The following is a 16,579-nucleotide window of genomic DNA, read 5'->3' as shown; positions in this document are numbered from 1 at the left end:
ACATGTACTCGGTGTTTAAATAACATAAAAGGAGTTCTGATATTGGTGGTCCATCCTTTAGAGTTATTTTAGGCTTGGTGTGCTAATGCATTTGACCTACTCTCGATTTGTAATTTCCACACATGCTCTGAAATTATCCCATGTTGTCAAGAGGAGGACTGTGGAACTGTGGTTCTGTTCATTGTGGTGGGGTCTCTTGTCACTTTTGTTGCCACCACACTAGCCATGCAGCAAAGCCACTGGGCAGTAGAAAATTGTGCTAGGAGCAAGGCAATGGTTCTGCCCTAGCCAGACTATTCATATTTTTTTCATTATCCAAAATGGCATTCATTAAGTGCCAGCTATGGACAAATCATACACTACTTGGCAATAGGAATTAAAAAAACAAACAAACAATGAAAAATAGCCAGTATCTTCAAAGAGCTTACTTGATTTAGATGAATATTTTCTATTTTGGGAAAATCAAGTGTGAATCGCATTTTCCCTCCTTTACATTTATAGTCAAGGCTAAAGAAATTGAGCTTCTTCTCCCTTTATTTAAATGTTACTGGTTAAGCTTTATCTCGAGACACATTAAAACTATTTCCCATTAGCTGCTTTACAGAATTAATCTCAAAATATCCATCTGTTCTAAGAAATTTACATTTAATGGTACTCAAAATAGCATACCTTCCCGCCATCACTTTCTTTGATAACCATGTAGGGCTCTGCACAGTCGCCAATCTCTCCCTGCTGGAGAACTTTTTCAATCTACCAACAAAAGTAATATTAAAACAAAGCACATGAGACATATAGGAAGCTCAAAACTAATTTGCTTTATGATCCCTACAATTAAAAAAAAAGGAGACGTGCTCTCTCTTAAAGGAAGCTCAGGGACTAACCCATGTGCAAGATGACTAAATCAAGATAATAAATAATCTGTAACTGTCTTTCTTATAGCCCCAGTTAGAGTGACTAGTTTTGATTTAAATGGGTCTTGGGAAGGAAATTTGCAAGCAAGAGGATAGCATAGCTTCTGATCTGAAATAATTAGATGAATGCTAGAAAGTCAGTGGTGTTAACACTGGGGAGTCTGCCATCATTTTGATCCAGTTCAAGGCTGACGAGGACAAGAGGATTTGTCAAGCTGGATTTGACAAACTCACTTAGAAACAACTTTTTAAAAAAAATTCTAAATTGAATTTTAAAAATTGAATTAAATTGAATTTTTAAAAAATTCAAATCCTTTAATATGAATGTATATGTAAAGCCTATATCAGATTACACCCTGTCTTGGGGAAGGGGGAGAAGAGGAGGGGGAGAAAGTCTAGAACTTGAAATCTTATGGAAGTAAATGTTGGAAACCAAAAATAAATAAATAAATTTTAAAAATTAAAAAAAAAAACAAATTTGAATCCCCTTGAAACAACCATGCTGAAAAAAATCTCAAGTCTAACAGAAGGCAGAGAGAAAGTTCATTTAATCCTTTTGCCTTTTGTTTCCTTAGACTACAAATCCCTTGAAAAACAAAGTGCTAGACAGTTCAGTATGAAAGGTACAACTATTTGTGCAGGGTTTAAAATAAGAATTGTTGATTCTATCAAAATGAGATAAAATTAAATAATCCCCCACCCCGCAAAGTGATCACTTTGTTATTTAATTTGCTGGAAGTTCTTTAACTACCAATTTCTAATATGGCCTTTGTTGACTTCACATTGGGAAAGGACTTATTTAATGATCAACAAACAGTAAATGATGTGTGAGTTCCAGTATTTGGCAGATTCAGTCACAGAGTGGAGAGCCCTCCAGACTCGGAGTCAGAAGACTGGTTTTCTTTTCCCAGCTCCATCACTAACCTAGCTGTGTGAATTTCAGCAAGTCACAACCTCTCTGAGCTTTGCTTCCTCATCTGTAAGATGAAGGGGTTAGAATAAATACAGTGAAGATCCCTTCTGCCTCCAAACCTATGACTGTGAATCTCAGCAAGAGTGAAAATAGTTCATGATTCTATAATACCTTGCAATTTATAAAGCACTTGTAAGGTAGGTGTTAATATCCCCATTTTACAGATGAAGAAACTGAGGTTAAGAAAGATGAAGAAATACGCATGGAGGACATGGAGCTCACTATAATGGAATCTTACACTTTCTACAACCTTAAAAGAGTTTCCTTCAAGCAAGTCATCCCCTTATAATCTCAGCAAAAGGTTGACTCTTGGGCTGTGTCTCTACAATGGCAAAGCTTCTGGATCATCTATTTAAACTCTATCAATTCAAGCTCCTACTATGTGCCAAGCACTCTGATAACCGCTTTACAGATGTGCTCTCATTTGATCCTTGCAACTACCCTGGGAGGCAGGTGCTGTTATTATCATATCTCCATTTTACAGATGGGGAAAGTGAGGCAAATAGCAGTTAAGTGAATTGCCTAGGGTCACACAGCTAGGAAGTGTCTGAGCCACATTTGAATTCAGGTCTTTCAGACTCTACGGTTAGTGTTCTATCTACCGTGTCACCTAGCTGCCTACGGGGAGAAAAATTAGGCAAGTTAATATAGTCTTGCGAAGGGAAAAATAATGCATTGACTGATGATATTTTCTTACTTTTAAATATTGTTTTGTTTTGGGTTCTTTGTTTTTGTTTTGTTTTGTTTTGATCTGCAGAACCCATCCCTGGGTTCTTTTGTAGCTACTTTATATTCACATTTCAGCTCTAATTGCAGATGGTCACAGCCTCTAAGGTGCGAGTAAAAGAACACTTGAGGATTGGATTTTTTTTTTTAGGCAATTGGGGTTTAGTGACTTGCCCAGGGTCACACAGCTAGTAAGTGTCAAGTGTTTAGTCTGAGGCCAGATTTGAACTCAGGTCCTCCTGACTTTAGGGCCACTACTCTATCCACTGCACCACCTAGCTGTCCCTGAGGATTGGATTTTTCATGGAGGGTTTTAGAACTCAAAAGTTTCAGGGTCTTTCTGACTGGGGAAGGGGTTCAGGTAGAGTTTTATAGATCAAAGCCTACTCCTGGAATTGTGAAGACCTAGAAATTATAACATGGGCTTATTCTGTTGCAAGTATGTATGAAAACCTAAAACTACCTACAAAATCTAGTGAGTTTTTCAGGGCAAGGTCACATATTCTGGAGAAACCTAAAGATGACAGAGATCTAGAAAGAGTCAGCTAGCTACTTCAGTAAGGAAAAGATTAAAATTTTTAGATGAATATGCAGCTTGACTTGGAAAATAACAAAAATGAGGAGTATTAGTGGTTCTCACCGAAGACAGGTCAACATATTCCCAACCTCTTACCCAACCAATATAGGCAAAATATCAGGACAGAGTATCTGGTCCTACATACCTTAATGACAAGGTAGATATCTGAAGATGGGTAGGTGACTGAGAATATTGCAGCTCTGGCTTGACTAGAGGAGTCAACAAAGGGTGTGTGAGCCCGTAAGAATCCTTTGAATTGGTCAGAATTCAGGTCACAGTGGAAATTTTCTGAAATCTATGTAATAGCAGTGAAAAAGAAAGATAAGCCATCCAAAGTGATTATTTGCTATTATTTCATGGAACCAATGAGTCACAAACATCTCAGAACATACAAAACTACTCGAAACCCCAGTGAGTGCCCAGGTAGTGTTTTATGAGGAGTGAGGATGGGGAAAATCTGACTCATGCTTTGCGTCATAACCCAGAAACACTGGGGAGCCATGTGTAGCATGTTCCTTGAAACTCTAGTTTAAAGCAAGATGTGGTTTGATTTCTGGAAGCAAGTTGTTGTTTCTGGATGTTCTCATGCCGAAACCTCCATGGTCTTATCAAGTATAATTATCTATCTTCATCCAAGAGATGCCCAGTGCTTGAACTGAAGGGTGCTCATGGACAAGGAAAACCAAAAACTTGACTGATGTCTACTACACTGGCATTATGTGTACACACCTCCTCCCCAGCCCCCATTTACTCCTTAAAAGTTAAAGAACTACAAGCTAAAATGCTCATGGAGAAATCTTTGGACAGTTCTTTTCATGAAGCTTTGGACATGGTATTCCATTTACCCTGTGGCCAACCTAGACCTTTAGCAGGTATGATGTCTGTTACCACAAAATGAGGCCATTCCACAGTACGGCCAGAAGGACAGCCTCCAAATGGAGACAAAAATTACTTCCACATTCTTAGTGGTCACAAAGGATTTCAAACAGCTTTTGTCTACTTGCAGGGCCCAAGGGCTGGCAGGCATGTAGAGCCCTACCTCTCAGGAAGGCTTTGTCCTTAAAGGTTATATAAAGCAAACAGAAATTGAAGAGGGTTTCCGATTTGCCCCTTCAGAAGCAAATAGGGCAACTGGGGTAGGTCTCTCCAGAGCTATTTAACCATCTGAATCTACATGGCATTTTGGTGAACAGAACAGGTTGATTGGAAAACCAGACTCAAAGAATAAATAAAAGATTTATTTGCTCCATGGATAAAGAGCGTTTTTGCCCTCTCATCCTGTCATCCTTACCTTTTTCCGTTCTTTCACATCATAGAGGGCAATGCTGGCAAATAGAGGTTCTATTTCTATCTCAAACCTGTTAGAAAAAGACAGGGAGGCTCAAAATGTTAGAGTCTCTTAGGCAATCTTGAGATGCAGTAGTATCAAAGGTAGTTTTAACCTCATAAGTGAGAACCTTACAATGGATTTTTGAGGGAGGTCTGGAGCATAGTCCTAACTTCTTGAAGTCATGGGTGCTGTACCAACTCGTAGGATTCTTACTGGCTACCTTTTCTTTTTAGAAGATAAGTTACTGATGCCTTTTGTTATTACTTTACAGTCATTTCCAGACATGCCTTTCAACTACAAATGAGCCTTTCTGTGTAAGAAAGAAAAGCAATTATGTAAAACTGACATCATGATTGTATCTCATAGTGCATATAATGTTCTGCACCTATAGTCCCTAACCTCTTTACTGAAAAATTGGTGCGAGGTGCTTTTTCATCTTTTCTGTGGGATGGCCATGTTTCAGCAGAGAAATGTGTGGGGAAAATGCTGTCATTTTGTATTAGTCTTTCAGTATAACCCAAATTTAAAAAATTATTAAGCACACTGCTAGGCACAGGAAGAGATACAAAGTTTAGATAGCACATAATCCCTGCCCTTATACAGCCCACCAAATAGTACAAAACAAAGACAATAGAGATGATGAGAGCCAGCACAGTGCAAGGAATGCTGAATTTGGAGTCAGAGGACCCGGATTAATAATTTTGTTGTTGTTCAGTCGTTTCAGTCATGTCTGACTCTTTGTGACCCCATTTGGGATTTTCTTGGCAACAATATTAGAGTGATTTGCCATTTCCTTTTCCCTCTCATTTTACAGATGAGGAAACTGAGGCAAACAGGGTTAAGTGACTTGTCCAGGGTCACACAGCTACTAAGTGTCTGAGGCTAAATTCGGACTCAGATCTTCCTGACTCCAGGCCCAGTGTCCTATCCATTGGGTCATTTAGTTGCCCCTAGGATTAATACTAATAGCTAACATCTATGTAGCACTTATAATAGGGCAGGTGCTGTGCTAACAATTCTTATCTTATTTGATCCTAATAACAACTCTGAGAGGCAGATGCTATTATTATTATTATCCCATTTTACAGATAAGGAAATCGCAGCAGGCAGAGGTTAAATGACTTGCTCAAGGTCACACTACTAGTAGTCTGAGGCTAATGAACTCAGGTCTTCCTGCCTCTAGGCCCAGACTCACCATCTAGCTGGTCAGAATCATAGCACTGCCATTATACTACTTGTATGAAATTGGCCAAGTCACAACCTCTCTGGATCTCATTTTCTTCATCCATAAAATGTGGGCTTTGGATTAAATGATCTCTAAACTCTCCTCTAGCTTTAAATCTATGTTTCTGTGATCTGTAAATGAGGTATGCATGCATTAATTAAATGTCAGCAATCTGTCTTTGCTTTGCAGCTGGGATGGTACTCTATAGCAATCCATTTCATGGAGTAGGATTAAAGAGAAAGAAAGGAATGTTTCAGAAAGCAGGTGCTGCTAATTGCATAGAGAAGCTTTGTGGTCACCGTGATGAAGGTATATCCCTGGCTGGCTGCCACCACTCTGCTCTGGGAGCTCTTAAAGTCCTGCCTGTAACAGCAGAGGTCCAGAAAGGCATATTCTCAGGATATGAGAACATCATCATATGTTCTCAGGCCAGAACACATGGAGTGCATAGATGGCTCTTTCTAGTTCCAAGTTCCATCTGTAAATGGAATTGCTAACCTGGGGTTAGGGTTTAAGCAGCACATATGCATATGTACATACATATATGTATATGTATGTGTATATGCATATGTATATAACAATATGAAAGAAGTCCTGATCTGTGATGTTGGAATATTTTGCTGCTGCTGCAAAGCTCATTCATTTGGAAAGAAATAGTGCAGTAAATCAAGTGAGATCTCTTTAGGGTGATCTCAGAGTGGCTCTGAAAGTCTTGTATGATTTCGGTGCACCCATAAGAAATGCATTGTCTGAGAAGAGCCTCGAAGTCATTATTCCTGGGTGCTTCCTACCACCTGTGTGTCTGCCTTTCCCTGTGCGGTCATGTGTCCCTGGCAAGACTGGTGCACAGAGCTGACCTGGAACTCTCTAAGGTCTTGGGTATAAAAAAACCCTAGCGTTTTGGATAGTGATAACGTCACCATGTAAATGACAGATACATTCTTGACAACACCTGAGTTCTTCCCAATTCTCTCCTGGCACAAAGTAGGCACTTAATAAAATAACACAACAGTGGGGTCTCAAGATCTATGATTGTGATCTACAGAATGCCTTGAATCTGAAGGAAGTTTTCTAGTGGCTTATGGTGCTCCACGTATAAGATAACATCAAGGGGCAAAGAGGACATCAATACAAGTTTCCTCCAGGGGTAGACCTGCCAGCTATTCCTTGTAATTCCTTGTAATGTATTTGTGCACATGGTGGCTGGGGTGGAGTGGGGGGGGGGCGGGGGGGGGGGGGGGGGGGGGGGGGGGGGGAGTGTGTGTGTATGTGGGATGTTCCTCCATTAGAATGTAAACTTTTTGAGACCGTGGCCTTAAAATCAGGAAGACTCATCTTCTTGAGTTCAAATCTGATCTCAGCTTTTATTTATGTTCTTGTTGGCCTATGAGTCTAAATCTATTATGATATATTTAGCTTTTCACATTACCTAATTTTCAGCAATACTTACTTTTCAAGAAACTTTATAAAGTAGAGAAAATGCATACTTGAATTTTCTTTGTGTTTGGTATTACCACATTTTAAATTATAGGACTTTTCTCCCTTGAATCTAGACTAAAAGACACCTTCCCACTTCACAGAAAATATGTCAATTTGTATTTCAATCCAATCCTTTCCCTGTTGCTTTAAATTTTTTTTAAATATAAGATTACCTAGAGTCTTATCACATCATGGCCAGATGTTGAGTAGGCTTATAGGAAACAAAGGGAAAAAATTAAGCAAGTAAAAACACCAGCATTCTTAATATCTTTTTTGCCCAGCTTTTTAATATTCCCTAACATGAAGGGGGTTATCATCTGTAGAATTATGCATAGGCAATGCCAGTATGAAAGTGTACATCTTGGTAGGGACATGCAATAGAGAAACACTGAAGTTAAAAAGCTTTTGTACTTTGTCTAAATATTTTGGTCTTTTTTTTTTTTAATCTTTTTTGGTGAAGCACTCAGGGTTTGGTGACTTGCTCAAAGTCACAGACCTAGTAAGTATCAAGTGTCTGAGGCTAGATTTGAACTCAGGTCCTCCTGACTCCAAGGCCAGAGCTCTATCCACTGCACCATCTAGCTGCCCCAATATTTCAGTCTTTAAAAATAGTTTGATATGAATTATGTCTTGGTTGACACAATTTTCTTCTTTTGTGGACTACTAAACTCAAGCTTTTAAAATACCTCTGCAGGCCAAATATATTTGGCAAACATCATCTGGCTGCTACTGAAGTTTTCTTTCTTAAGCACCATAAGAAAGTGCCTATAAATTACACTTATAAATTGCTGTCTCCTCTGCCTCTTAGATTCTTTCAATACTCAAATTCACTCTTATGTAGGCCATTCCCAGCTCTTCTGCCTCCTATACTGCCTCTCCCTCTAAGGCAGGCTTGTACAACCTGCGGTCTGTCAAAGGATTTTGGGTGGCCTGTGAAAAAATGTAGAGGAAAACATCCTTTGTATGTAGAGGAAATCCTTTGGTGGGACGGCAGGTTGTGCAGGCCTGCTCTAAGGTTACCTTTCTTCTACTGGGCCTGTAGCTTGTATATATCTATTTGTGCATATGGCTGGTTCCTCCATTAGAATGTAAGCTCCTTGAGAGCGGGGACTGTTTTTATTTTTTCTGTTTCCTTGGTGTTTAGCACAGTTTAGCACAGTTTAGCACAGGCATATAACAGGCATGTTATGTGTGCTTATTGGGGCAGCTAGGTGGCACAGTGGATAGGATGCTGGGCTTGGAATCAGGAAGATCTTTTTCCTGAGTTCAAATCTGGCCTCAGACACTTGCTAGCTCTATGACCCTGGTCACGTTACTTATCCCGTTTGCCTTAGTTTCCTTATCTGTAAAATAAGCTGGAGAAGGAATGGCAAACCACTTTAGTATCATTGCCAAAAAAAAAAAAAAACTTAAGTGGGGTCACTTAGAGTCGAACATGACTGAACAACACAAACAATGAGGTTCTAGGCTCAATTGTTTCTACACTACCGAGGGAAATCTAAGTGCTGTCAGCACCCTCTAAATTTGTGTGGGGGAAAAGCCACAGAGACCTCACCTTAGTTATGGCCCTGTCTCTCTCTCGTCAGGCTTGTGTTTTCATATCTGTGAGCACAGCTGACCATCTGTCCATTTGGATGGGGCCCACAAGGAAGGCCTAACTGAACTGACTGGAGAGTTGGAGAATGTTGAACAAAGTGACCACATGGGATGTATTTGGCAATAGAGAGGACGCCTTAGGAGTGCAGCACGTAAGCTCTTCTGGCTTCAAGAATCCTCCAACGCTCTGTTTTGGGCCAGCTCTCTGAAGGTCATAGGGGTTCCTTCTTCATTTATCTTTGGTAAATGTCAGTTATTATAAAACCAGATTTTAGGCTCCTCACTGTTATGGGATGTGATGAAGATTCCTGTATACATCCCCCCAAACGCCACAATTTTATAGGTAGTTTCTACTGTCTATGGAATTGGGGTATTTGTATATGGGGGATGGGGAGAAGGGTGTCTAGGGGTCTCACAACAATAATGCCTTATCTTGGCATAATGCTTTATACTTCACAAAGTACATTTACGAACATTATCTCATTTGGTCCTCACTATAACCCTGTAAGGTAGGCAGTACAGGTAAAGTGATCTCCTTTTATTAGGGATTAGGGATTTGAAGCTGAAATTGGTGAAATGACTTGTCTACACTCACACAAATTGGTTAAGAGCAGGGCTGAGAATTGAAATGAGGATCTGACTTCTAGTACTCTTTCTGCATCATACCACACACCCCCATATACATATATGTATACATACACATACACATGTACAAGTCACTTAATCCCATTGTCCAGTCAAAAAAAAAAGAACATTGTTTGGAAGATGGATATGTTAAGTGACTTGTCCAGAGTCACACAACTGGTCCAGATCAGAGGCAAGATCTGGATCTGGATCTTCCTAATTCCCAGGTGAGTCCTCCATTCCCTGCATCCCATTAGGTCTCACTGGTAATTACCAAAATAATCATGATAATAACTAGTGTTTGTATAGCATTTTAAGGTTTGCAAAACTATTTATTCATGCTATCTCATTTGAGCCTCAAAACAATTCAGTGAAGTAAGTGTTATTATTATCTTCGTTTTTTGTTGTTTAGTATATTAGTTGTGTCTGACTACTCTGATTCCATTGTTTGTTTTTTTTTCCTTTTTTGTTTTGTTTTGTTTTTGGCAAAGAATACTGGAGTGGTTTGCTCATTTTACAGATGAGGAAACTGAGGCAGAGTTAAGTGACTTGCCCAGGGTCACACAGCTAGTAAATATCTGAGGCTGCATTTGAACTCAGGTCCTCCTCACTCCAAGCCAGGCACTCTCTCCATTGCGCCACCTAGAGGTTGACGGAGATTAAGTGACTGCCTAGGGTTACACAGCTATTTAGTATCTGAGGCAGAATTTGAACTCAGAACTTCCTGACTATAAGTTCAATGTTCTATCCATTACACCAACATTTCCAACAAAAGAAGATTTTTGGCCTACAATAAATAATAGAATTAATGATTAAAAATAACAACAAAAAGTGGTCAAGAATTCTTGAGACCATCAAATTTTTTGAAGCAGGAAAGACCATCTTCTGGTAGTTACCAACTGCTTCACTTTACAGATGAGGAATCTGAGATTCAGTTAGCTAGGGACAGTTATGAACTCCCAGTTCAGGGCTCTGCAGCTCAATTCTTCCACTTAGTAGCTGTGTGACATAGGGCAAGTCCCTTAACTTCTCAAGGCCGATTTCTCATCTGTGTAATAGGAATAACCCTAATCCTGCCCACATTAGTGAGCTGCTAAAGACTGGATGGCGGAGATCAGATGTATCAAGGGAATAACTTTGAAAAGCTGCATAACATTCCAAGGACAGAAAATATTATTTCCTGCCTCCCCTCATTCCAGGAAACAACATTTCTTAATCACTTCTCCTTCCTCCTCTATACCATCAAAAGGCCAGTGCCTAATTTAATCTCTGTGATGAAGAGCAAGGATTGCTATTTAAAGGCTAAATAAACCTCACCTCTATGTGTCTAGGACACAGGCGCCCACTTACTTCAGAGACTGCAGCTTGACCAAAATTCTGTTGCCCAGGTGTTCCTTTGGACAGTCTGGCCGGGGCCGTATTTCCACAGCATCCTCCTATTATGAACCACAACACAGTGAAACCGTTAGCAAACTCTCATGCTACCGCTATCGCCCATGCCACCAAACTGAGCACCCTGGAGGTGACTGTCAACCATCATTGGAATTAATTACCCTTGGAGTCAGAACAGAATTCTCTTATTTACAAGAAAAAAATAGGGCATCTTGCCCTCCACAGAACAAAATCCGCATTTAAGGCAAACCATTTCTCATTTCAGCAATCCAAGCTTTGAAGGAAGAGACAGAAGGAGGAAGGAAGGAAATGAGAACATGGAGATATCTTGGTAACATCCCCACCAGATGGCATTGCAAAATCTCATATCCATTGTTTGCTTGTTGGGGCTGTAATGGCATATTCAATCTGTTTCTCCCATTGATTGCTTCATTGATAAACACGCTGAGTACAGCGATGGCAGGACTACACAGGCATATTGTGTTTAATGCCTCACAATCTTACCCTTGAAACTGAGTCTGCTTTTGAGGTTGTATTTGGGGGATATAAAAGTAGTCTGTTAAAATGGACAATAGAGAATTGACAGTACAGGGTCTGTAAAGAAATGAACGCACAGATTCCTCTTATATTCTGTGATAAGATAATTAAATAATCAACTGGCATGCTCTCCTTCCTCGACTCTGTGTCTTAGAATCCCCAGTTCCTTTCAAGGCTTAGCTCAGGTCCCAATTCCCCTAGTTGTCGGTGGTTTCTCCCACCATGAAATTGCTTTATATTTAATTTGCATATCCTTTGCATTTACTTGTCTCTGTATATACTGCATCCTTCCCAGCAGAATGTATGACTACTTGAGGGCAGGACTCTTTTGTTTCTGTCTTTCAGATCTATCACATAGTAGGCCCTGTCCATAGTAGTTGCTTAAAAAGTCTTGTTGAATAGAATATTACAAAATTCATTTTCACGAACATTTATTAGATGCCTATTTAATATGCTATGTTATTACATATAATAATACACAAATTAGGCCCACAGAGAAAGTTCAAGGACTAAAGCTCCAGGCCAGGGATCTAAACCAATACAATGCTTTGTGAATAGTAAGTAGATAATTATTGAACTGAATTGTGGGGAAACCATTCTAAGTGTGGTGGATGATATGTATATAAACTTTGAGGTAGCGGCATAATGGACAGAGTGTTGAAATTAGAGTTTCAGTTTCTTAATCAACAAAATGGGATTATACTTATGGTACCTAACTCACAGGGTTATTATCAGACTCAAGTGATATAATATATAGTAAGGCCTTGGTTTAATGTGAAAGCACTACACAAATGTGTATTATTACAAATGTGTAAATGTGTTTACACAAATGTGAAAATATTACTACAGTGAGAGAGGCCACGATTAGGCAATAGCAAAAACCTATCCGTCTAGAATTCCCTAAAGCTGAGAAGTACTTGAAAAGGATAAAAAAAATGGGCTGGAGACAGATTGTAGAGAGCCTCGAATGCCAGGGTAAGATTTAATGTTTTACTTGTTAAGCATGTGGGACTTCTACAGGTTTGAGGTTTATTGTTGTTGTTGTTGATTTATTCAAAAGCAGCTGAGGTAAAATGAACCAAGTACTAGACAGAGACAGACTCAGGAGTCTGGAATTCTAGTCTCAGCTCTGTCACTAATGATTGTTACCTTGGGCGAGTGACCACCTCTCTGGATCTCAGTTTCCTCATTTGTAAAATGAGAAGGTGGAACTAGCTGATCTCTGTCTAAGTGGACTCCTAACTCTTTAATTGCTTGAGAATTCTGAGATTCAGATAGCTTTGAGAGCCGTCAGAGGGATGCATTGGAGAGAGAGGAGGGAAAGGAGGCAGGGCCACTGTAAAAGGAGGCTTTTACAAAAGTCTGAGGGAGAGATAACAAGAATCCCACAGCAGGGGGTTGCCATTAGAGTAGAAAGAAGGAGGTAGATAGATGTAAGAGTATGAGATGGTGGGTAGGTAGAATCAACAGAAATTGATAACCCATTGAATTGATGAAGATGGAAGAATAAAAAATGACAGATTTTGAACTTTCTTGATAATTCCATTTAAAAAACACTATAAAGTTTGCTTTTTGTGAATCCATAACCAGTCTTTGTACCTAAATTCAAATGAATGTGGTTTTTACCATACAGCCAATTCTTAATTAATTAATTAATGATAATCCAGTTCATTTAAGCATGAACTAGTTCCCTGGTCCTTCTCCTCCACATTTCACTGCCTCTGACACTTCCACCATAGTGGGCAGGGGGTGAAAGTCAGATCTTACGATCCATTTGTTAACTGGCAGCCCCCCTGGGGGGGGGGGTTCAATTTAGCTGGACTTTGTTAGCATAACCATATGGGCTGGACTTATTACACAGGCTTTTTCAGAGGGGAAAAAAAAAACAACACAAAACATCTCGAAAACAAATGCAAAAAGCACTAGGGAGGTCACAAGAGGCGGCAACCCACCCACCTCCTCCACAGACGGGTACAAGGCGAAGAGTTCAGCCTGCCTATTGGTCCTCCGAGCTTCCTCATTCTGTCTTTCAAAGTCCTCTGCGCTGACTTGCTGCAGGAGGCCGTCCAGCCGCGGGTCAGGCTGTAGGCTCCGAAGGTCAAAGTCACAAGAGGTGAGAGTACTTTTTCCAGTCACATCACAAAGCACTTTTAAGGTTTGGGGGCCTGCCTGCAAGAGAAAGAAAACATACTTGCCAGTGGAAAAAGTAGGTAAAGGTAAATGGGCTCACCCTGTGTATCATTATCCCCCCAATAGGCCACATGGGGCTGAGCTAGAATGTCAGAAGACTTGGGTTCCAAGCCTGCCTCTAACAATTACTATCTGAGCGACCCTCAGCAAGTGAAGGTCACTTGGGCCTCAGTTTCCTCATTTATAAAATGAAGAGAAAGGATAAGATGACCATTCAGATCTCTAACCCTAGATCTAGGGCCCCTAAAAGTCCTTTTCAGTTTTTTTTTTTTTTAAGGCAATTGGGGTTAAGTGACTTGCCCAGGGTCACACAGCTAGTGAGTGTCAAGTGTTTGGTCTGGGGATGGATTTGAACTCAGGTCCTCCTGACTTTAGGGCCAGTGCTCTGGCCGGTGCTCTATCCGCTGCTCCACCTAGCTGCCCCCCTTTTCAGTTCTAAATCTATGGTTCTACATCTCACCATAAAAACTGCCCCAATTTGGGACCAAAACATCTTGGGGCTAGTGAAATTTGGGCCACAATTTTCCAGACAAACTGGTTGCTGTACTCTCCCTGAAACCTATATTAGTTAAAGCAGCAGTACTTGATAAGGCTCCACAAGTTGGCTAGAGTCAGACTGGCCAGACAGCCTTGAATGCCAGGGTGAGCATTTTGTGTTTTATTTGTTAAGCGGTGTGGAGCCCCTGAAGGTTTTTTTGAGCAAGGAAGGAAATGACACAGGGAAACAGCTGTGGTCAAATGAACAGAGTGTTAGAGGAGGCAGTCCAGGCAGGAATCTGGACTGGCATTATTTTCCCAGGCTTGCTCATCTCATCATTTCAGCTTCTTCCTAAAAGGAAATCACTGGTGACTCACAAGACAAGGATTGAGCTATATTGGTTGGGATTTACAGGAAAAATAATATTTTCAAGAAGTTAATAGGCCCATTCCTTTTTCCTTTCTTTTTTGTGAGGCAATCAGGGTTGAGTGACTTGATCCAGTTAGTAAGTGTCAAGTGTTTGGTCTGAGGCTGGATTTGAACTCAGGTCCTCCTGACTCCACGGCCGGAGCTCTATCCACTGCGCCACCTAGCTGCCCCGACTGATTCCTTTTTCAATGAACTTTAATTGGTGAGCATGGAATATCCTATCAGGTTCACAAGCATGGAACTGATCTCAACTCCCCATTCTTCCTTAGTCCTCAAATCCAATCTGTTGTCCAGTCTTATTGAGTCTGTGTCTAGATGGAACTTTTTTTCATATCCATTCCCTTCTCACCATACACCTGCCCATGGTTCTACTCTAGGCCCTCATCATTCTTTGCCTGGACTATTTTTTGCAATGGTTTTCCAATTGGTCACTTGCTTCTAGTCTCTCCCCACTTCAATCCACCCACTGCCCAGCTGCCAAACTGATATTCCTGAAATATTGATCTGACTGTGTTATTTCCCCACTCAAAAAGCTTCAGGGATTCTCTTGTTACCTCTGGGTCCATGGCTCTTAAAGTGTGATCTGTGGACAACTACCCCCACACTCTCCTTTGTATTTACTTTATTTTGCATATATTTTGTTCTTCCCAAATAGAATGTGAACTGCTTGAGGTTAGGGACCTCTTGCTTTTTGTCTCTCCATGCTCAATCCCTTCCTCTTAATAAATGCTTATGAAGTTTATGTTGTACCACATTCTTCTTTCATGTTCTGTCAAACCCAGCCTTTAATGTTTAGAGCCTTAAACCAAATATTCAAAGCTAAAAACCAAAAAGGAACAATCTCCAAAGATTTTTTTTGTATTTTTGTTACAACGAATGGCTGTATCATAGATCAGAGAAACAAAAAACAACCCCAAATACTTGCTATACAGACAGTTTTCACTTTTCACTGCAATGTATTCTTGGAAATCGTGTCATAAAACAGAACACTACAAATTAGTTGTGTTTCCCATAGGAAAAATGTTATCTTTCAAATTTGATTTAGTAGCAAATAAATCACATAGGAGACCGGCAATATCATAAAAGCAAAGATACAACAACTATTTACCACTGTTGTGACTTCAATTTTTTAAAAATTATGTTCCAAATACTATAATATGGTCATAAAAACCTTGTGTATATGAATTGTACAAGGGGTCCCAGTGGGTTCCTGTCCTAAATTGATGAGTTTAACTCCAAACCCAGCCCAATCCAAAACTTCCTGGACTATTTCTCCACTATCTTCTTCTCCCTCCACCCCCTGACCCCCAACTTTTCAGCTTCCTTTTATGTATTATCTTTCTTCCATAAGAATGTAAGCTTCTTGAGGGCAGAGAATTTCTTTTTCCTTGTATTTGTATTTCCAGCACACAATACAGTGCTGGACCCCTAATAAATGTTTTCTTTATCTATCTATCTGACTAGAATTGACTAGTATTGGAAATTTTCTGGTGAGTGTGGAAAGAAGGTGTTAGTAATGAGTAAGGGAGACTCCACCAGGAAGTCTGGGGCTTGAGTGCAACGCTGGGAGTGGGGCTGGGCAGATATTTGGTCAGCTGAGTTGAGTTGATACTAGGATATCCAAGTCAAGGTTGGGATAAAGATCAGTTGGAGCCAGGAGGAAATGCTGGTTGAGAAAGGAGGCAAGACTCCTCACTAAAATTAGAAATCTAGGGGAGAACAAAGGTAAGAAGCAATATGGGTTGTCAAAATGCATGATTGATAAGCCAGATTGAGGTCTGAGAAGATAGCAAGGTTGGGGTTTGGATAAGACCTGTTCCCACAGCTCTGAACCGTCCCAGGTAGGTGAATTGTGTCAACAGAGGACTTTTATAGACTACCATTTAATGTGCAGTTTATGATTTCATGTGAAGCCCTGAGCCGGGTCCTCGGGGTCACTGCTATCTAATTCGCTGCTGAGGAGTTGGGTCCATAAAAGAGTGCTATATACTATATACTATAGCACTATAGTATAGTATATACTATATACTATAGACATACTTTTAAATGTGCTATATGCTATATATGTTCATATACTATAAAGTCTGCATGTTGTATATAAAAATAAAATTT

At 40.1% G+C, this 16,579-nt stretch overlaps 1 protein-coding gene across 3 annotated transcripts in view; it reads right to left on the bottom strand.

The window, feature by feature from the left end:
* DOCK8 (dedicator of cytokinesis 8) overlaps positions 1–16,579 on the bottom strand; it is a 316,592-nt gene that overhangs the window by 164,448 nt on the left and 135,565 nt on the right. For all 3 annotated transcript variants that reach the window (XM_027839563.1, XM_027839565.1, XM_027839564.1), the window contains 5 exons: positions 13,327–13,539; positions 10,792–10,877; positions 4,479–4,545; positions 3,333–3,482; positions 670–750 (listed from right to left, as the gene is read on the bottom strand). In XM_027839563.1, coding sequence (XP_027695364.1) covers positions 670–750; positions 3,333–3,482; positions 4,479–4,545; positions 10,792–10,877; positions 13,327–13,539 — 597 coding nt within the window. The remainder of the gene's footprint in view (positions 1–669; positions 751–3,332; positions 3,483–4,478; positions 4,546–10,791; positions 10,878–13,326; positions 13,540–16,579) is intronic.

Source organism: Vombatus ursinus, unplaced genomic scaffold, assembly GCF_900497805.2.
Source record: "Vombatus ursinus unplaced genomic scaffold, bare-nosed wombat genome assembly UNPS02014832.1, whole genome shotgun sequence".
Classification (NCBI taxonomy): Eukaryota; Metazoa; Chordata; class Mammalia; order Diprotodontia; family Vombatidae; genus Vombatus; species Vombatus ursinus.
The sequence above is the reverse complement of the archived record's forward strand: the minus strand, read 5'-3'. Positions and strand labels throughout refer to the sequence as shown.